The following is a 23,064-nucleotide window of genomic DNA, read 5'->3' as shown; positions in this document are numbered from 1 at the left end:
CAACTTTATTCAACAATTCCTTTGTCAACAGTCTCCTCTGTGTCTCTCCATATCACCGTATGCTCTTCTGTATCATCCGCGCCACAAGGATACGCTGTTTTCTTTCAAGTCAAAGCTAAATACAAGTAGAAACAGTGCATTCTTGTGGTGCAGATGATACAGAAGAGCATACGGTGATATGAAAAATACAGAGGAGACTGTTGACAAAGGAATTGTTGAGTAAAGTCATAGTTTTTGTTTTCTTTGGCTAAGTATTGGAGTATATGGAGTATTCTGACGACGACTTTCATACCATTTATGGACATGGAGTATTCTGACGACGACTTTCATACCTTTTATGGACCTTGACTCTGTTATTTGCTAGGCAGTCAATGGGACATCAGAGGCCTCCCCAGTCGTGAAGTAAGTTAAAATTCAAAAGTACTAAATTACACAACACAAGTCTTATTAAACTACTTTGTGATGCCTACAGGATTTATAAAATAGCCTTGTTCGTAGGTTGCAGGAATATATTCATGTTTAAATGAAATAAATGACATTAACATTCAAGTAATGTAAAATACTTTTCAGATGTAACTGTAATTTGATTACCGCCCATTTAAAATGAAACTATAATGAAGTACAGATACTCTTTAAATAGAAGTAAGTTAAAATTCAAATGCTCCCCAGTCGTGAAGTAAGTTAAAATTCAAATGTAGTGCTGTAGTGTAGACAGTACACGATTTTGGATGCACCGATGGATTCATTCAGAGCGTTAGAGTGAGTCACTGAATCATTAAACACTAGATTCCTTCAGAAACAAAACAACACCACTGGCGTGGAGATGAGTAACAGGAAAATATTATCATTACTGAAATAGTAAAAATAGACAAATTAACAGATAATGCAATACTCTAAATATTTTTATAAATATATTAGTCTGTTATTTTGTACATTACGGTAGTAAACAAACTGCCGTATGTCAGCTTAAATTAAATGTCAATAACAGTCCTTGTTGGTCAAATTATTTTAGTTTATTTACTGTGTAATTAATATAAAAGTTTTTAAATGGCTTGAATAATATAATGTAGGCTGCTGTGGGTAATTGTCATAACGGAACATAATAGCTACTACATCAACATCCTAGGTGGAGGCTTACATGATCGCTTTTCTCTCTCTCTTTCTTTCTTTTTCCTCTGCCCACCTCCTTTGAGGAGTCGCCTTGTCCCTCCTGCCTGCCCATAAAAGTGGAAACCATGCTGCCTGAAGCCTTTAACTGCATTTCTCCTTCTGTCTTCTGGATCTTCTTTCCTCACTTCTCAGAGATAAACCGAAGACAGAGACAGAGAGAGGCCAGGAGAGAGAGAGGTGAGTGCTGTACATATGTAATGCGTGCTGCAGGGGGAAAAATAAATAAAATGATGAGTAACTTGAAATACTGCTCTAAGTCTTGATATTGATCTGAATGGGAGTGCACACTTAAATTCTTTCTTTCTTCTTCTTTTTTTTTTTACATTTGTATTTTTTAATCCATCATTTTGGATTTGATTCTTTCATTCATTCATTCATTCTTTTTTGGATTTGCCTATATTTTTCAGTATTTCCACAATTTTAAATTGCCTATATTGTGCAGTAGGTGCACAATGTTTCAGGGTTTCCATTGTTTGAAAAAAAAAAAGTAATATTAAAGAAGAGGCCTGACAAAAATAAATGGTATTGAATAAAATAAAAAATGGTGGTCATTTTTATTGTGAATCATGGAGTGTAAAATATGTTGATGTTATTAAAATGTTTTGGAGATCATTTCAATATTAGATTGTAGTGTTTGTGTGTATATATGTATATATAAGATTGTAGTGATTGTCAGCTCCAGTTCCTTAATGATTTCATTACTGCTTCTTTTAATATTTGAACAATAATTGGTCCTGAATATATATACTAAACCAAACAGAAATTTGTCAGAAATGTATTATTATTATTATTATTATTATTATTATTATTATTTAATGAAATATCTTAAAATCATGATAAAGCATAGGGTTTATCATTTTTCTGGCATGGAAATCACAATATACATATATATATTTGAGTATATTATATAATAATATATAATAAATATACTAAAACAGTACATTTTTAAGTAAATTTCATTCTTTTTTAAATAACTTCCAATTGTGAAAAAGTTCGGTTATTAAATAAAATATAAAAATATGACAAAATATGAAAAAATATTGGTCAAATAATTAAAAAAAATATAAATATATATAAAAATAAAAATATAAATATATAAATAAATATATTATATGGTATAAATTAATGTAATATATATATATGTTTCTTTACAGGAAAACCATTCTGAACAAAAAACTGCTTACACAGTGACATTTTCAATACATGTTGAACAAAATTAAAAAACCAATAAATTTGTTTTTTTTTTTTTTTTTTTTTTTTTTTTTTTTTTTTTTTTTTTTTTTTTTTTTTTTTTTACACAGTGACATTTTCAATACATGTTGAATTACAGTGAAGAACTGCTTATGATTCAGTCAGTGAATGAATCATTAGACTAATTCAATTCAATCATTAGACTCATTAGATCGTTTTCCATTTTTAGAGTTGTTTCTCTGCAGAGCATCTTTTACCTCCATACATTAACCTTATGACCCTCACAACCCTGCTGTGTCTCTTTCTCTTTGGATCTTTCCTGAGTAGCTTGATTCATTAAACAGTCACAGACGCAGCCTGACCTGTGAATGTTCCTCCTTTAGTTCCCTCCAGCTTTTAACAGATTGATGTTTTATAACTTTGTTTTTGATCTGAATGAAGGTCATGCACTCTTACACAAATAGGAAAACAAGGGAAATCCAAGGAAGGCGAGTCTTGCTTGCGATTTTGTAGGATTTCAGATGGATTGGCTTGCTTTATTTCCTAGAAATGTTTTGTGACAAGTAAAAAGTAATTATTATTATTTTTTTCTCAATAGCACGTACTGTAGTTTGGATCCCGAATGCAGTTATTGTCCTGACCTTTATCTGAAAGCCAAAAGCTGTACGTACAAATCTTCCCTTCGTAGATTATAGAATTACAGGTCTTCCCTGGCAGTAGTTTCTCATGTCAAATCAGCATCATACTGAAACAAGAACACCAAAATGTGGCAGAGCAACGGTCCTCTGTTTAAGGAGAGGTTTGGCTCGCCGCTTAGATTTGGTTTCTAAGACGCCAGATATTTGAAATCTGACAAGACTCAGGGCTAATCAAAAATCTATACTTTGTCTGGAAAACTAGAAAAGCCCAGAGGTCTATCACAATGATAAAAAAAAACAAAAACAAATAAAAAACATAAAAAGCAGTTTGATCTTGTTTTTTTTCACTCTCAGAATTGAGTGGTAAAAGCTAGATATTGCAACTTTTAAAGTCAGAACTGTGACATAAACTCACAGTTTCAAGTCCAATTCTGAGGGAAAAAAAGACTATTTTCTTACAATCACGATTACTCACAATTTTAACTTTGTAACACAATTAAGTATGGTCAGAATAGAAAGATATAAACTCTTAATTCTGAGAAAAAAGTCAGAATTGCAAGATGTAAACTCACAATTGCGAGAAAAAAAGTCAGAAATGTGAGAAACAAGCTTTCATAATTACAATATCACCACCAAAATAAAACATTGCCAGTGAGTTAATTTAAGGAATTGTACTGGTCAATCCTTTTTTATCAAAGAATAGCTATTTAATGAACCATTTAAATTGTTGTTTGAAAAATGTTTGTACATTTCTAATTGTGATTTTATCATTTACATTTGAGTTTTGACTTAGAAATACTCTACAACAGACTTCACATCTGCATCAATATCTCACTTAGACTATTTATTTTTCAAAGCACTTAATAATCACGTTAAAGGGGTCATATGATGTTGCTAAAAATAACATTATTTTGTGTATTTGGTGTAATGCAATTTGTTTATGCAGTTTAAGGTTCAAAAAACATTATTTTCCACATACTTTACATTATTGTTGCTCCTCTATGCCCCGCCTTTCTGAAACTTGCCGATTACAAAGCTCATCGTTCTGAAAAGCGAGGTGTGCTCTGATTGGCCAGCTATCTAGTGCGTTGTGATTGGCTGAATGCCTCAAGCGTGTGACGGAATTGTTACACGCCTTACCATACTGTGATCCCGTGTGTCCCTTGACGAGACAACACTAATAAAACCCATTACAAATGAAGCATTAGTTGCATCCAGTGGGGACATAATTACTTATTATAATGACTTATACTGTCTTTTTACGTGTTGCATTGCATATCGTGCCGTGAAACATAAAACCATGTCTGCATTTGTGATTGGAGAAACGACAAACAACAAGCTCTACTTTACACTGCTCAAAACTCGCGTTTGAATCATCAGTGGCAAATTTTTTAAATATGAAAAAGTACTTACAGGCTGTGAGTCAGAAGCACCAGACTGTCCTTGCAAAGGCAGAACTGCCCCACTTTATAGAAACAGCCTTTGCGTGCAGACGGCATTGTAGGCTACTTTCCCAGGTTCATAAAACAGTCCTCCATAAAATGTGCTGCACACACTTGAATATTTGGTTTGAACAGTTCTGGAACAAGGTTTTTAAATACAACTTAACCACTGATTTGTAGTTGTGTCCTCTTTTGGAAGACCAAACAAAGGAGTTTCACTTTCTTAAGGTAATGCACAGCATCTCCATGACATGACGGCGGTGTTGGCAAGTGGAAATATTGGTTTAATTAAGCCATACGTGTTTGAACCAGAAACAAGCTGGTATGCTCAATTTAAGCAAGGAGACTGATGGGTAACTTCATGAGGTAATATTATCTGTTTTCTCTGGTTCGTACACGGATAATGACTGATAAAACTGTTTTTACTAGCGGACAATTACAGTGGATACTGTAACATTCATTAAATTTACTTACTTGACGATGTTGTGTCCTCAAAATGCCTTGAAGACTCAAATGCAGCCAATTTTGCGATTCCAAATCGTGCCTGCGATCATACGTGTATGATATGCGGTTGTCAATGCAGGAGAGGTGCGTCTGACACCGGGCTACTTTTACACTGCTGTCATGGGTTATTATTCAAGTTAGTGGTTCTAAATACAAATAAATAAGCGCGAACAGCACATGACATCGTGAAAATAGGGGGAAATATTAACAGTTAGCGAAACATCTACAGAAAAAATATAACTGTTACCGGATAAACCTGGCTGCCTTCTCACTAGACCCTCTGCTTTGCAGCACAGTTAATGATATGCTAAGGATAGGATCCCTTGACGCGATTGGTTTATAAAATTTTGTGACATAGCAACAACAACAACAAAAAAAGGCTGTTTCAAACCGCATTTCTGTGACTGCCTTTGGGAAACTACAGTTTTAAGAAAATACTCAGCAATGGTGTTAATAAATGGATTGGCACATGGTTTGTCTAAAAGCATGTTAAAAACACCACATAGACAAATAAACAACATAAAAAACTTGATTTTCACCACAGGGGGACTTTAAGTACTAAAATAACAAACCAAAACTGAAATAAAATTAATAACAACTATGTAGACATTAAAAAGCTAATAAAATTGACAAAACACACAAAAATATAATCACAAATTTGGGAAAAAATGGAAAATGGAAAATACAAAAGCAGAAACTTCAAAATATTAATATACATATAGTAATGTATTAATGGTACCAAAATAACACTGATAAACAGTAGATTCTGTCTTAGTTAGTTTTACCCCCTTAAACCTGTGGCTACATATTTGTTAATATACAATCAACCCCAAAAACATTTTGAATGTAGTAGAACTGAATGATCATTCTATAAAATGTGTGGAAAGAGAAATGTCATTGGTGTTATTATTTTATTTTATTCTTTTATTTTTGATTTTATTTTCACAAGAATCTTAGTGATACCAGAGTCTGCTGGTAGAAAAATAAGTTTTGGTACCAAGTTCCTGAGATGGAAAAATATGATTTTCTCAAAAGGTCAGCCATAACCTTTCCAAATTAAATGATGGGAAAAAAAAAAAGTTTAAAAACTTTATTTTTTTCCTGTCATTTTCAGGCACAAATGGCACCCATTCCATTTTTCATAGAGCACTGTAAAAAATGCAATTGCAGATTTTCCAGTTTACGAACCATTTGTTGGTTGTTACCATTCTTGAGGTTAGTGTGTCTAGTTTTGAGGCCTAGAATATGTTTCAACCACTTTTTTCCTGAATATCTTAGTCTTGTAAGTTGTTTTACAAGTAAAGACAATGTTGTCTACTTATTTAACTAAGTTGCCCATTAACATCAGCATTTGTAAACAAAAATAAATTTGATTATGTGATTAATTTTTACACTTTTTTTTTTCATTCAGGCAAAAAATAATAATAATAATAATAATAAATCCCCAATGACAGTAATGGTTTTTCAGTTGCTGTGACAATCATTTTTCTATTAGCAAAATAAGATAATCAGCATTGCATGAACAAACAAATTTACATTGATTGACAAAGTATCTTTACTGAGCAGAACTAAAAAACTATTGTTGAAAAACTCAAGTCTTACTGCATCAAGTTGCCTTATTTTACATTTTCTCAACTATTTCTTTTTTACAGTGAGGAGACAGAAAGGATTTCTGCTGCCTCATCATGGCTTAAACTGCCCAAAATCTCTGCCCAAAATCCCCATAGACTAAAACATATGGTTACATGAAAAACTTCCCTTCTACCTGAGAGAGAAAAGCGAGTGTGTGAGTTGCTGAGTGAGTGAGAGAATGTGTTTTACAGCAGGCATCAGTTCTGGCTCACCATCCATTCTCTTAGCTGATTCTGCATTCCGCTGTCCTGAGGAATAATTGCAACTCAACCTCAGTGTATTTCAGCTATATCACTGAATATCAGTACAATGGCCAGTTAATATTGTGTAACTTTAATATAGCGACTTCTTTATAAAAAAAGGCAAAAAGTTTTCTTTATGGTGCAGGGGTGTGGTTAGGTTTTGGGTTTGAGTTTAATATAAAACAATACTATGTGGTTTATGGTCATTTAAATTAATAAAGGAAAAATAAAGGTTCCAAATCATTTACATTCATGCATTTAGCAGATAGTTTTATTCAAAGCGACTAATAAAATTGGTCAAGGAGCTATCAATATTCGTTATATACAATGCTTATTTGACAATTAGATTAAAGCAAGCTAAAGTAGAAAAACATAGTTTTGTTTTTTTTTTAGTGTGAAAGTGCGTTTAGTGGTGAATTGATTTCAGAAGAGGTGTGTCTTCTGCTGCTTCCTGAAAGATGTGATGGTCTCAGCACTTCTGGTAGAGATTGACCACTCATTCCACCAGAGAGGAACAGAGAGGGTGAAAGTATTGGAAAGGGGCTTTTCACTGCGATGCCATGGATGAACAATTTTTGTGCCATTAAAGATCCTTTAAGTGAATAGTTCTTAAAAGATTTTTTTTTTTTTTTTTTTTAATTTTCAACATTTTAAATAAACCAACTTTGTTCAACTTTGGTGCATTTGAAAGTTTCCATGGATGTTAAAAGTTCTTCATGAAACCATGGATGCCAATACAAAACCTTTATTTTCAAGAGTGTAGGTAAACTTGTAGCTATGTGTGTGTGCTTCATGGGAGAAATGTCTTGAAAAACTTTCTCACTCTTCCCACTTTCAGAGAAAGCTTGACCTGTAGTAATTGGTAGGGTGGGAACATAGAATGGTCTGCTGTTTACTGTCAGCACGTCATTATCACTGTCATGGTGACTGTTCTTCTAATTCAGTAGCCAGATCCGAAACAGCAGCTCCGCAATATTGCATCATGAATCCCTTTGTCAGCATAATGGAAAGCAACACCCTATATTTTGTCTCTCTCTCTCTCTCTCTCTCTCTCTCTCTCTCTCTCTCTCTCTTTAATCATTTAAATATATTCATTTTTGCAGACACTTTTATCCAAAGTAACTTACATTGCATTCAAGGTATACATTTTATCAGTTCAAGCATTCCCTGGGAATCAAACCCATGACCTTGGTTTTGTTTGTGTAATGATCTACAGTTTGAACTATGGGAATGCATCTGTACTAAATTAACATTATTATTAAAAAAATAATAATTAATACACATCCATTCCATCTCATTGGGTTTCACTTGGCATGTTACAGATGCTTTTTATCCAAAGTGTCCTCTGATAATTTTATTACATTGACTATCACCCAAAGTGCAGAGATTCCTTTAGTCATACAGGCAGTTGCAAAAAATGAATTTGATCATGCTGGCTTGCTTTTGGGTTTGACACAAATTAGCAATATTTAGCCGATTCAATTTTTTACAGCATAGCAAGTAGATCAATGTATGTTCAATATAGACACATTCACTCTATATGAGGTTTTGTTAATTAATTTATTAATTTACCAAAAACTGTTGTTTACAGCTGCTTTTTAATTTAATCTAATAATTTATTTTATTTTTTGAACATAAGAACCCTGAAAGTGTCTCAGTGCAAAAAGCACTGGGTTCCAATCCCGGACGAACCCCCAATTTAGGTTTAACATTTGGACACAACTTTGGACAATTTAAGATTAAAATGTCTAAATTTCATGACAAATCTAACCAAACTGTGCTTTATTGAAAAACAAAGATGATTATAATAATTTTACTTTTATTTAATATTTATTATTTATTATAATATATAATATTTATTTTTAAAATTAATATATATAGACACTGCTGGCAGAAATCATAGAAAAGCCCTAACTAATGTAGAGCTGAGCATATAACCTTCTTTCATGCCAGCAATGATTATATGGTTGACACCCAGCATGCTCTTCTTTATTTGTTTATTGTGAATTGAAGTGAAACATCTGGAAGCAGTCAGAAAAGCAGGAATGGAAATTTGATTATATTAGAATCGGGGCAGGGCGATAACAGAGCTGTGGCATGAAACCAAGCAGACAAACGCTGCGGTTGTAAATTTTGGCCAAAAGAGTGGAGGAAAACATTGGTTCCTGCTCTCTGCAGTGGACGTGTAGGGTTGCTGTTGTTCTGTCATGCTTGTCCTTGTGGTTTTGACCCTCACCTGTCAACATATTTCACATTTGACCTTTGGTTTCAGCATTGAAATCTGCAGGATTTTTTTATTTTTATTTTTATTTTTTCTGGCATGCCTGAACATCCAACTGTAGGCCAGAGGGAACAATGTGATAAGCTTGTTTCAGCCTTGTGAATTTAATAAATATAAGCATAGATATTCAACCAAGCCAGGTTGTGAAGTTGTTGGTTTCAGAATTAAGCTTTGGGAAGCCATGTTTTTTGTCCCATGACCTCTCCTGAATTACTTCTCCTGAGATTGTTTTGGCATCTCCTTGGTGATTTATGCTGGGTAGGTACCATGAATGCAAATAAGAGCTATTGATTATGGCATTCTGTATCACTTAATATTTTTCAGACATGGCCAGCAGTAATTGAGAAATTCCAAAATAAAAAGACACATTTTATACCCACAAAACATTTAAAAATATAGAACATTATATACACCCACACTTACACTCCACACTCACCAAACAAACACAGTGAATGAGTTGTTTTTCCAAAGTTAAGAATTCTAGGCTGAGCGTAGTCAGCACTAATAATGACACAAGATCCTCTGAAAACAAATCACTAGGTGGAGTTATAAATTAGGGAGGCCTGAGGAATTAAATTAATTTCTGAGGAATGAAATGTTTGTTTTGTGTTCGGTGCCCAATGGATGAGGGAACTAAGGAATGAATGAATGTGATGTAGCCTATGGAAAACTAGGAATGCCCCTTAAAAATAACTATCTATTGAATAAATTATTTATCATTTCAAAAATAAAATGTAAATAATCACTAATGACAAATTGTTTCTGCATAAATGAGTGGACCAAAATTCCTCCACAGCACTGTAACAGACTCATTGCAAGTTATCACAAATGCTTGATTGCAGTTGTTGCTGCTAAGGGTGGCCCAACCAGTTATTAGGTTTAGGGGGCAAACACTTTTTCACACAGGGCCATGTTGTTTTGGATTTTGTTTTCCCTTAATAATAAAAACCTTCATTTAAAAACTATATGTTGTGTTTACTTGTGTTATCTTTTACTAATATTTAAATTTGTCTGATGATCTGAAACATTAAAGAGTGACAAACATGCAAAAAAAAAAAAAGATATCAGGAAGGGGGCCAATATATATACAGTACATACAGAACTTTTAAGAGGAAATGTTTAAAATTTAGCACTAAATAATACATTAATGAATTGCATTTTTTATAAATTGCATTTCTGCTTGCTTAATCCATTTTCCATAAAAAAATGCAAATATGCATTTTTTATTGATTAATAAAAAAAAAAGCTTTATACTGTTGCATAATATATTGATAATTGTTATTGATAGTATATTTGATTGAAACTCTGTCATCAGTTTTAAAGTGTCCAAAATTATTCAAAGATAATGTAAAAATTCAAATAAATACAATTAAAAATTGTAAAAATGTATTAAAAATTTGCCTTTTTTGTGTGTGTGTGCTGTAAATGGTCATTCACGATAGTGTATTTTTTTTTTATTCATCATCATTCTTCTTCTTATTATTATTTAAATACATACATTACTGCCTTAAAAAGGTGTATGCTCTCCCTTATAGAAACTAAATACAGAATAAGGTTTGAACAGATGATACTGGAGTAGGTTTAGAGATGTAAAAGACGTGGAAAGTACCTTTGGAGTCACAGTTAACCTGACTGGCAGCATCCCAAGAAAAATGGTTTATGTGTTACTTTGTCTTTTTGGTCTGTTCATGTGGATCAGTCGAGATCTCCATTTACAGTAGCTCACAAAAGGAAATCAAAGCTCTGGCATCCAACCCCCACACACTGATCCCAATACATCTGTATGTATTAGAATCAAAACCCGGCTCACTAAAAAGCATTCCAGCTTTTAAGATTTTTCCACACTCAATCAAATCAGGATGCCTCCTCCATTCTGGGGTCGGTTTTGGTTTAGGCTCATATTTTGTATTTTAGCATAGCTATCGGTTGGGTGCGAAAAATGCCAACGCTTTGTATCTGAGTGGTTGGGTTTCCCATTCATCACAGCTTCAGGACAGACCTGAGAGGACATGGTTCTAAAGACAACAGAAAGAATAAGAACAAAAGTAAAAAAAAAAAAAATAGATTTGTTTGTGCGATAATGTTCTGATAATTAGACAGCATGATAATGTGTGGACTTTTTTGCATTTGTGTTACTTGCAGGAAATAAAGTTTTGTAAAGATGCCATCATGTGGTAGCAGTTTACATATTTATGACTCATCAGCTGATGATTTTTAAGGTTTATGTCTGATGCAAAAAACAATGAATAATGGGTTAAGGAACAATGCTAACAGTTTGCTTTCTCTTCTGATTTGAAGAAAGCAAATTGTTAGCATTACCACTAATTTCAAAGGCAGTTGCTCAGGATTATTTGCAGTCAGATGGTGTATGTGTAGTTAAGGCCCCTTGATCCACACACACAAACTTCCAAACAGTATTCATATGTGAGCAGTTACTGACATCTAATGGTCATGTTTAAGTATAACAAATGTTTTGCTATGTTAGTGCAAACAAAACTCTTTTTAACACAGAAATAATTTAAGAAACTTCAAACATTATTAACTTAATTGTGCTATTTTTTATATTTTTGTGCTGAACTTTTTGCATAGAATATATAAGGAATAATGTAAAATCAGTTGGTCATTATTTTAAGATCCTATCTAGAGCTGAAAATTAATATTTCAAGTCATAAATGAATGTATTTATATGTTGCTGTTCTAAGATAAAGTAATGCAGTCCATATACTGTGCCAAGTCGAAATATTACGATAATAAAGTCAAAAAATTATGAGAATAAAGTTGAAATGTTTCGTAAAAAAAAATAATAATCTAAGATAACGAGATAAAAGTTCATAATATTTCAAGAATAAATAATAAAGTCAAAAAAAAAAAAGTCGAAATATTACGATAATAAAGTCAAAAAATTATGAGAATAAAGTTGAAATGTTTCGAGAATAAAGTCGAAATATTACGAGAATAAAATCAAAATTTTTCAAGAATAAAGTCGAAATATTATGAGAATAAAGTTGAAATGTTTCGAGAATAAAGATTAAAGTTAAAATATTTTGAGAGTTTATTCTGGCCTTTTGCACATGCAAATGGCCCAGATTGGGAGCACCGGGAGATATTCCAAAGTCAAAATCTGTCAGTTTTATAGCAAAATAATACAATTCTCAGCGCTCTTTAATTACAGATCACTGTATCGGTTAGAGAGGTTGACTCCTAACCCTAAGGTTGTGGGTTCGAGTCTCGGGCCAGCAATAGCACGACTGAGGTGCCCTTGAGCAAGGCACTGAACCCCCAACTGCTCCCCGGGCGCCGCATCATAAATGGCTGCCCACTGCTCATGGTTTAAATTCACCTCTGTGTGTGTGCACTTTGGATGGGTTAAATGCAGAGCACAAATTCTGAGTATAGGTCACCATACTTGGCTGTATGTCACATCACTTTCATCACATTTTTCTTTCAGATGAATTCAGTCGGAGTTATATAAAAAATTGTCTTTGGTCTTTCAAGCTGTTTAATGCCACTCAGCGGGTGTTGCATGCATCAGTCCTAAAGAATTAAAATAAAAAGCACCCATCCATCCGGGTGAACAAAGGCCTCCTCTAGCGAATCAATGTGTTTTTGTAAGAAAAATATCTGTATTTAAAACGTAAAAATCACTTTAATGTAGCTTGCGCTCACTGTTGTAAACAGAAGCAGTTCCGGGTGGATGACGTATGAGTTCGGCTTTGCGCATACGCAGCTCAGAAGTCATGCACACGGAAGCACAGGGGAGAGATCAAAACAAAACAACAGTCATTGATTGGAAGTAAAAAATGAGTATTTGTAAAGAAGAATGTCAGAGGATTTTGATATAAGCGAAGAGGAGACTGGTTCTCCTTTGCTAAAGTAAGGAAACTTTGCTTCCTTTGCTCCTGTTAACAAACGTTGGTTTTCACGAGACTCCCCGGTGCGTGAGCAATGCCGAGCTCATATGTCATCAGCCCGAAGCTGCTTCCATGTACAACTGTTGGTGCAAGCTACAATAAAGTGATTATTACGTTTTGAATATGGATATTTTTCTTACAAAAACACATCAATTTGTTACAGGAGACCTTTGTTCACCCCCTGGAGCCGTTTTTTTAAATGGATGGGCGCTTTTTATTTAACTTCTTTTGAAATGTTGCATGCAACACAAACTGAGTGGCATTAAACAGCTTGAAAGATCAAAGACAATTTTTTATATATATAACTCCGACTGGATTTGTCTGAAAGAAGAAAATCATATACACCTAGGATGACTTGAAGGTGAGTAATTTATGGGCTAATTTTCATTTTTGGGTGAACTAACCCTTAAGGTGTCCTCCCAAGTTCAAAAATACCATTTATTTATTGTTCTCCCATAACTTGATTTGAAACAAATTAATACATAAGTGTTATTATGAAGTTCAAGTTCAAGTTCATTTATTTATATAGCACATTTAAACAGCCGCTAGACAGACCAAAGTGCTTTACAGAACAAGCATATAAAACAGCAGCAAAACACACATAAGCACATAGAGAACAACTAAGCTAAGATTAATTATAAATCAATAAAACAAATGTAAAATAATAAGAACAGTCTAAGAAAAGTAATCAATATGCTAACGAGAATAGATAAGTTTTGACCAGAGACTTAAAAACCAGAGAGGTTGGGAGCCGTTTCTGATCTCTAGAGGCATGGTGTTCCACAGACAAGGTCTTGCCACCGCAAAAGCACGCTCCCCTCTACGCTTAAGTCTGACACGAGGGACTACAGCAGCGCCTGGCCATGGGATCTGAGACTTCTAGACAGAATGTACGGATGAATAAGTTCAGAGAGATAAACCGGTGCTAGGTTGTGTAAAAGATTTGAAGACAAAGAGAAGAATTTAAAATCTATTCTCTGCCGGACTGGTAACCAATGTAAAGATTCTGAGGATGGGGAGAGATATGATCATATTGGCGACAATTATGGATGAGTTCTGGCCGCCCAGCATTTTGGACTAGCTGAAAGAAGCGGGAGATTTGAGAATCTGATATACCGCAATATAGTGAGTTTGCAATAATCCAAAACGTCCGACACGTGATGAAGGCATGAACCGCCATTTCCAGAGTTATTGGAGTGAGAAAGCCTTTGATTTTATAGTAAGCGAAGTTGGTAGAAAAGGAACTGACTACAGATGAGATGTGTTTATCAAACTTTAAAGACTGGTCAACAAGAACACCTAAGTTCCGTACTCCTGTAGATTTAAAGCCCATGTTGCAGGTTAACCACCACTGTCGATTAATGGGTACATAAAATCACTCAAGATATGTATATCATTTTTAAAATGTCCAAAAATGGCCTTAAAGACCAGTTTTTTTACGTTTTTGGTATTAACGGGTTTTTTTTACGCAATTCGGGTGATGACGTCACGTTGGGGAGAAGTCGAGGAAAGGTAGTCGCAGCCTAGTATGATGCCGCGTTCCAGGCAAGCTGTAACCCGTGTTTTTCCAACCTTAAACCCGTGAAAGTGCACTGGAACGGCAGTCAAACCCGTGACTTCCCACCCGTGAACTCGTACTAGATCGATGTACTCCGAGTTCCGACGTCACACAGGACGTGAAACAACAATGACTATGGATAATACTGCCTACGGACGCAGTGTTTATGCAAGTGGTACATGTTGAAAAAACGATTTTAGGACAATGTAACGTTGCGATAAAAAACTGGGATGAGGAAGAGGTGGGCAAGAGCCAACATGTATGATGGCCCGCAGCCCTATAACTTTGAACCAGCCAGACGTGAGAGAGCAAATGAGGAATTGCCAGAACTGATGGCCGTCAAAGCCAATTAAAATGCATGGTCCGAGGAGAATGAGTGGAGAGTTGGTGAAGTTGTCCCTGGTGAGTTGCTATCATTTAGCAATGCAGCAATGAGCACTGGAGCTAGTCTACGAGCAGCAGTGTACAATAAACGACACACACACATATATATATATATATATATATATATATATATTATATATATAATATATATTTATATATATATATTATAGAATATATAATATATTTTTTTTTTTTTTTTTTTTTTTTTTTTTTTTTTTTTTTACTGTCATTGGATAGCACCGAGTTGACAAATAAACGTTTTCTTTATATCTAGTGGCAGTGAGTCATCATGACGTTAGTTCAGATAAGTACCAGTAACCTAGGGCTGGACAATATATCGAACGATATGACCATGTTGCATCTCGTCAGTAAAGCCGGTTCCATGATTAGCGGTAAATCCCATCACCTGCTTTCAAATGGAGCTGCAGTTAATACACAGAGCCGTAGTTCACTGACAAGCTACGCTATAAATCGAGTTTATTATCAAAGGCGATCATCTCTTCAATAATGAACTCGATTAGCGTAGCTTCTCAGTGAAACTACGGCTCTGTGTATTAACTGCAGCTCCATTTGAAAGCAGGTGATGGGGATTTACCGCTAATCATGGGAACCGGCTTTACTGACGAGATACACATGCGTCATATCGTTCGATATATTGTCCAGCCCTACAGTAACCTTTGTCATAGTGTCGTACTGGTGAACTTTGTCTTTGTCATCTAGAAATAGAAAGCATCATACTAGCTATATGGGCGTTTCTAAGCGTTTATTATCTCTTCCTCCTAGTGAAAATGTTGTTGCAAACGTAGCCGCGTGTCCTGTCGCTATGTTTTGGCTGGTGCTTGTGTGGAAACTGCGTTGGAAAGATGGTGCTGTAGGAAGTGAGTGCGTTTGGTCGCTGTTGGTCGATATCTATCCATCGATCTATCTGTCTGTCTATCTATCTATATCTATGTATTTATCTATAATCTGCGCTATCTGTCTACTACTCGTCTCTCTAGTCGCTCTCAAGGCGGGCTTTGGTAAATTCTCTCCCCAATGTGACGTAATGCAATGCATTGTGGGGGAAAGGAGAATCGTTGCAAACCGCTGTAAGATAGTACCTACTTTTTGGTATTTTATTCCATTTTGTGATACCCAACAACATAAAATACAATGGATAACAGTTTAAATGTTCATTACCAACAAGCAAATTGCACAAATTCGTTGAAAAATTAACCATGCAACACGGCCTTTAAAGGGATATAGACTCCCCAAGTCTGGGCATGTGCACTGGGACCATTTCACTCGGGCTGAAAAAACAATGACCTCGGTCTTTATCATCATTAAGATATGTTAATGACACCTACTAGTTGTTTGGAAACTACTGCTGACCAGTCAACAATGCAATTTTATTATGTTAATGACACCTACTAGTTGTTTGGAAACTACTGCTGACCAGTCAACAATGCCAAGCAGTAGTATAGATGCTATTAGTACTAAACAAATGTATAAAGAAGTTCACCAAACATTTCTCTGTTCCTTGTTGTGTGTAGTATCGCATATACATTTGAGCATTGGAAAATGGTTTAACATTCATAATTCATGGTTGTTTTTGTTGCAAACAATGATTTTCTGATAAGACTTATTTAGAAAAGTAACAGAAATTAGTAACAGAAATTTTCCAGAATTAAGCATTGACTATATTGACATTTTAGGCACTGTAAAATTAATAAAATTATTCAGCAATCTGAAATGATAGTTGATTGGTCAGTTATGGAATGGACAATGACCACATGGGTGTCAACACTTTAACCTGACTTCTCTAAAACAATAGAAGTCCTTTCACTACACTTTGGTGTCAGCCCTTTATTGCTAGCTTTCCTGTCATTTTCCAAAACAATTAAACTTCTCTCCTATGCTCCATTCCACAGGACATGGCTGGGCCTCTCCTCTCTGCCCGCTTGTTTGTACTTGTGGAGCAATTCTGTCTGCTATATCATATCCATGCAGGGGCATTTTATGGTCACAAGTCACCCCCCCAACAGCACCAGCCTCTGCCACAGTTACCTCTTCTGTCACATGGCAATGAGGGGATACCCCATCAAACACCCCAATACCATTACCATGGAAAGGAAACGGCACACTTACCATATGGAAATGAGATGCCTTTGCTTCCACAGTATGCAAAAGAACGTCCACAGATACCCATGCACATGGGTAAACCTATTGTAGGAAAAGGTTGGTAATTTATCAAATTCCTTTATAATTATTTTGCTTGCAGCTTTTATAAAATCATATTCATTTAGAGACTACATGGAATCTTGGTACTTTAAAAAATTCACTCCACATGATCATTTAAAATGAGCTGTAAAGCACTTCAGTTTCCGCGTTCTGTCTTGCACACAGCTGCATCCGCACAGCAGATGAGCGCAGATGGACAAGCTCAACACATGTGCAGTACCACCTAGACTAGTTCTATCTCAACATTCAGCTCGCACCTATGCTGCTGTACACAGCCCGTCTGTGCAGTCACAAAAATTGGGCTGTACACTGACATTGTGTGCGGACATCTGCAGACACTTCTGGTGACAAAAATTGTGTCATGCAGACAGTGTGTGGACCATTGTGGGATGAGGATGTTGATAGTATACTTTGGGCTTAAAGCTGCAATGTTGACAAAAGCTAGTTGACAGAAACCATTTTTAATCTTTCTGATAAATTAACCTCATGAATACACCTGCCATCAGATTTTAATGAGGTTTATGAGGGTGTTTTTGAATGTATGTGTGTGTGTGTAGATTATTTGTAGTTATTTTTTTGTTTATTGTAATTTTAGCTCTGTTGTATTCACTCAGTAGGTAAAATTCATACAATTGATTTATACTGAACATATTTTTGGTCCAAGAATACATTTATTGACTTTTTATTCATTATTTTAACTTTCAGAAAAATAATGTGTGTGTGTGTGTTTATGAACAAGTGTTGACCGTTATTGTGACCATGACTGTTACTTTTTTGCAGGTGAAACCATTCCAAGAGGAGAGAAAGGTCCTCCTGGTGAGCCTGGTCCTAAGGGACTTCCAGGGCCTCAGGGCCCTCCTGGACTTCCTGGTCATGGTATCCCAGGACCTACAGGTAAACCTGGTCCTCAGGGTCCACCAGGACTCCCAGGAATTGGAAAGCCAGGAATGCCGGGTTTACCAGGAAAACCTGGAAGTATAGGTTTACCAGGACCGAAGGGTGAGTTGGGACCAATTGGTGGCGAAGGGCCAATAGGAATGCCAGGACCTCCAGGTCTTCCCGGGCCACATGGCTTACCAGGTGTGTCAAATCCAGGTGCACAAGGACTTCCAGGACAACCTGGACCTCGTGGAGAACCTGGACAAAAAGGATTCCCTGGTAACCATGGTCTCCCTGGGCCAAAAGGTGAGAATGGGATTGGCCTCCCAGGACTGCCAGGAGTAAAGGGACATCCTGGACCTCCAGGACCTCCAGGACAAGTAGGACTACCAGGAGTTGGCAAACCAGGACTGAATGGACTACCTGGTGCTCCTGGAGGGCAAGGTAAACCTGGTGCACCTGGAGAACCAGGATTGGCAGGAGACCCAGGGGAGAGAGGACCACCAGGACCATCAGGACTACCAGGCTTTGGCAAACCTGGTTTGGATGGCTTGCCAGGGAAACCAGGTCTTCCAGGTGGAAGGGGCGAGCCAGGTCCCTCTGGTTTACCTGGAAATCCAGGCTTGCCTGGTTTTGGCAAACCTGGATATCCTGGCCCTAAAGGGGAAAAAGGGCATGGTGGTTTACCTGGCCCCCAAGGCCCTAAAGGTGAAAAGGGTCACGGTGGTCTTCCTGGAATGACTGGACCACCAGGGCCAAGTGGCCTTCCAGGACCTCCAGGTCTCTTAGGACAACCTGGAGGTATTGGTTTCCCTGGTCCAAAAGGAGAGGTTGGTGCAGTAGGACCTAAGGGACAACTTGGTCCAAAAGGTGAACCAGGGCCTCCAGGATTTCCAGCCAAGCCAGGATTCCCAGGAGAATTGGGGCAACCAGGACCTAGAGGCTTACCGGGTCCCATAGGACCTAAAGGTGAAAATGGACATAAAGGCTTACCTGGCCTACCTGGAGCCCTTGGAAAGCCTGGCGCAAAAGGAGAAATTGGATTCCCAGGAGAGAAAGGTCACCCAGGGTCTATGGGAATCCCAGGATTAATGGGTCAAGCAGGACCAATAGGCCCACCTGGTCTACCAGGCCCAAAAGGGGAATATGGACCACCAGGAAAACCTGGAATGCCAGGCGAGGGAAAACCTGGGCTTCCAGGCCCATCAGGCCCACCTGGTATACCTGGAGCTGGTGGGCCCCCAGGTCAACCTGGAATACCTGGTCCTCCTGGCCCACCTGGCCTACCAGGACCTCCTGCTCAATCTCCATTTATCGGGCAAATCCTTCCTGAGACAGGTCCTGGGCTAGATGGGGCAAAAGGTGGTTACAAGAAAGAAAAGCCTGGAAGAGCCGATATTGATAGTAATGGCATAGAGATGCCTGCTTTTACAGCTCAGCTGACAACACCATTTCCTCCAGTTGGGCAACCTGTTGTCTTCAACACGATTTTATATAATGGTAACCAGAATTACAACTCTCAAACTGGCATCTTCACTTGCAAAATACCTGGAATTTACTACTTTGTTTACCATGTTAATTGCAAAGGAAACAATGTATGGGTGGCATTGTACAGGAACAATGAGCCAGTTATGTATACATATGATGAATACAAAAAAAGTTACCTGGATCAGGCATCAGGGAGTGCAGTGCTCCCCTTACAAGTTGGAGACACTGTTCATATCCAGTTACCATCAGACCAAGCTGCAGGACTTTATGCTGGTCCATATGTCCACTCATCATTCTCTGGATATTTGTTATATCCCATGTGAATTTGTGAAAAAAAGTCACTCGTATAAAATCAGTGCTACATTTTTCTAACGTTAACTGTATGTGCCATCAGTACAGAGCCAGTTGTTATGTTTGAACTGAAAAGGTAACTGACAATTAAGTCACATAGATTCAGTGATTTTTATAGCATATTGTGGTACAGTGGCAAAGGAATATATATTAAAATAATGTTAAATGTATGTTTTACACATACACATACTTACATTATTTGAAACAGTCTTACATTATCCATTCATCCATATGGTTAGTACTTTGTTAGAACTCTTATCACATTATTTATTTGCATATTTTGTATTGTTTGATAGTATATTGATTGTATATAGATGGGGTCACATTGACTACATATCAATGTAAAATGATGTGATATTGATATATGTCATATTGAAGAATGTTCAGATTGTTGGATATGCACTATTTTTCTGCTGTCTTAGTTTCTCATTTTGCCATCTCAATGAACTTAAAGAAAGTATGTGAGCACATAAGTGTTATGTTTTTTAGATTTTACTTTTTTTTAGTGATCTCATTAACTAAAAATGTCAGTAAAATACATATCAGAAATGTCCCGAACCTTACATTTAGGTTTTTTCATACCCAACTGATTTGAGTAGACTACATCAGGTCATTGTTTATCAAAACATACTCAAAGTACAATATTATTATATAAAAGTTGATAAGGCCACATGGACACTCTAAGTTAAATTCAAATAGTCTTAGGAACCTCTCTGTAATTTATTTTTAGTTTTACTACTGATTGACTAAATTTGTATATGTGCAAAAAGATGGTGGGGCACAAAAAAAGAGGAATTTATTCTGTTATTTTTGACAATGGTGCTAAACTGTTAAACATATATGGAGTAAAGATTTAATGTCGTTGTTGTTTTTTAATAAATTGAATTGACTGAAATTGTGTGGATTTGTAATTAGGGAGTTCCACAAAAAATACAGAATCCCTGCTTTCAGTCTTTATGTTGACCTAAGGAATTCTGGATATTATACACTTAGCCAGACACTGAGCTGAAGCCCTCCATATCCCCTAGTCCACCAGTCAAGACAGGCAGCAGAATACTAGCTTCACTGTTCACTGGATATAGTTGAATTGTCACTCCCCTGCAATTAAACCAATTAATGTTGTAGTTTTAAAGCTGGTCCCGCCTTCTGAAGGTTTGCTGTGTATGAACACATCCATCAGGTGCTAGAAGCAAAAGGCTAATTAGGCACGTAAAGAACAGCTCCTAATTCAGGTGTGAGAGTTGTCCTTATCTATTTTGGAGAGATTGCAACGTATTGTAAATATAAAGTTGTTCTGTCGATCAGCGTCATTTCTGGACAGAACATTCACTGCTTTATTACGAGCGCCACTGACACGCCCACTATTCTAGACTGTTTATTCTGCCTCTAAATAGTCCAATCAGTGTCGAGTCGCATTTTGTGTAGTACCACCTCTTTTTTGGGCGATTTCTGTCAGACTAAGAATCGCCCCGAGTACTCTCATTGACTACCTTTTTTTTTTCTAACTGCAGGCACAGCAATGGTATCTCAATAGGCGCTTTTCCACTGTCTGACCAATGCTGGCCAGTGCTTTAAACGGGCCGGACGGGGCTAAGAGCCTTGGACCTGTAGCACCGAGGCCAAAATAGCTCTGCATTTCCACAGTCGGACCGGAAGTTCTACTGCACTTCACCAAAACCCGCCCTTTACACGCCTCTCAGAAAACCCTACCATTTCACCAACAAAGAGAAGTTATCAGAAAACTAGTAAGAAGTCGTCACTGGAACTAGTGCGATCATAAAAAAGAAAATGATAAAAGCGGCCCTTAGTTTGAATGCTTTGTTAAATATTTAAATTAAAAAGCATTGATGTTTTACTATAATAAGTGATACATTGATCATAATTAAGTTATCATGATTGAAAATTATTCACACAGAAATAAAGCATTATGAACATAACCTGCTTATTCAGTCGAGTCTGTTCCTGTTTATTTGTAGCAACAGTAGCCTATATAGATCACATTTAGAAAGAATGATCATTTCTATATTTTTATTAAAGCTCCCGAACAAAAAACATGATTATATTTTTATGACATAGGCTAAGTGGAGATAAAATGTTACTAAATAAATACACGATTGTGATAGAGAATAAGAAGCTGACGCTTATAAATATTTCTGCCTTGTATGGTTCTGATTTCTTTCATATGGTTCCCATTTACCTCATGTATGGTGTTGTGACGTTAATAATCCATAGTCGGATGCATGTAATGCTTATAAATATATGGTGAGTCTATATATATATATTTCAAACACTCGCTGCTGACTGAAAGTGAATTTTGAGCATAAATAAATTCACCCCATGCACAAAAGATTCAACTTATTTTAAAAAGTTTTTAATGCTGGTGTTATAGCTGTTAGCTTTATGAAATTATCTGCGGCACTGACGCTGACGCTCTCCAGACGTGGAGAAATAACGCCTTTGTTCATAACCACTCCTCTATCCCCAGGTGGCCCGCTTTGGCCCAAGGTTTTCGTTGGGCCAAAAAACCCAGGCCGTTGGCCCAGAGGAAGCACCGACGAGGCACAATCAAGCCCCAGAAGCGACAGTGGAAACGCGACTGGCCCTGGTACTCACTAGCATGCCCGCTTTTGGCCTGACAGTGGAAACGTGGCTAATGAGTTCCGGGAGGGCTCACACTAACGTGCTTCCGTCATCATGCGTAACCTTAACTTGTGCAAGGATTGGTGGAAACAGTGGCATCCTATAATGTGCCTCGGGCAACAGCCCTCGGGCACCGCCTTAAAAAACTATTTTGAATTTTTAACAACAAGTCCTCCTGGACGGCAGCGGCCCGAAAAAAAAAAAAATCAAAACACCTAAATATAAATAAAAAAAAAAAACAAAAAAAGAGAAAAAGTTCATTAAAATTAAGCCAACATAAAAAAATAAAAGACATCAACACCAAAGCCAACTTAAATTCAGAATGTACAGGTCCTTCTCAAAAAATTAGCATATTGTGAAAAAGTTCATTAGGCTGGGGGATGTAAAAAACATTATACGTGGATCTAAGTTGTGACAGTCCTTCTGTCAACACGCACACAAAAAGGTGTAATGTAAATCAGAAAACATGGCAAAGGTAATCAGTCCATCAGCAGGAAACACGATATAATACACAAGGACTGTGACACAGACAG

General features: G+C 36.6%; 1 protein-coding gene across 2 annotated transcripts; it reads left to right on the top strand.

The window, feature by feature from the left end:
• The first annotated feature begins 1,238 nt into the window (after positions 1 to 1,238).
• LOC122134910 (collagen alpha-1(VIII) chain-like) lies at positions 1,239 to 20,030 on the top strand. Of its 2 annotated transcripts, XM_042712016.1 has the most exons (3): positions 1,239 to 1,347; positions 16,864 to 17,170; positions 17,954 to 20,030. In XM_042712016.1, exons 2-3 carry the CDS (start codon positions 16,867 to 16,869, stop codon positions 19,861 to 19,863), a joined length of 2,214 nt encoding a protein of 737 aa, XP_042567950.1. In that variant the 5' UTR covers positions 1,239 to 1,347; positions 16,864 to 16,866; the 3' UTR covers positions 19,864 to 20,030. The 2 variants fall into 2 exon arrangements, with proteins under 2 accessions (XP_042567950.1, XP_042567949.1); XM_042712015.1 differs by lacking the exon at positions 1,239 to 1,347 and having other exon boundaries at positions 16,832 to 17,170.
• Positions 20,031 to 23,064: the final 3,034 nt, after the last annotated feature.

Source organism: Cyprinus carpio, chromosome A22, assembly GCF_018340385.1.
Source record: "Cyprinus carpio isolate SPL01 chromosome A22, ASM1834038v1, whole genome shotgun sequence".
Taxonomy (NCBI): Eukaryota; Metazoa; Chordata; class Actinopteri; order Cypriniformes; family Cyprinidae; genus Cyprinus; species Cyprinus carpio.
The sequence above is the reverse complement of the archived record's forward strand: the minus strand, read 5'-3'. Positions and strand labels throughout refer to the sequence as shown.

What these genes read in the sequence shown, in the direction of transcription:
- LOC122134910 (XM_042712016.1), top strand. Translation starts at nt 16,867, where the DNA reads ATGGCTGGGCCTCTCCTCTCTGCCCGCTTGTTTGTACTTGTGGAGCAA. An exon ending in TAAACCTATTGTAGGAAAAG is followed by an intron (nt 17,171 to 17,953) that starts GTTGGTAATTTA and finishes ACTTTTTTGCAG; the next exon opens with GTGAAACCATTCCAAGAGGA.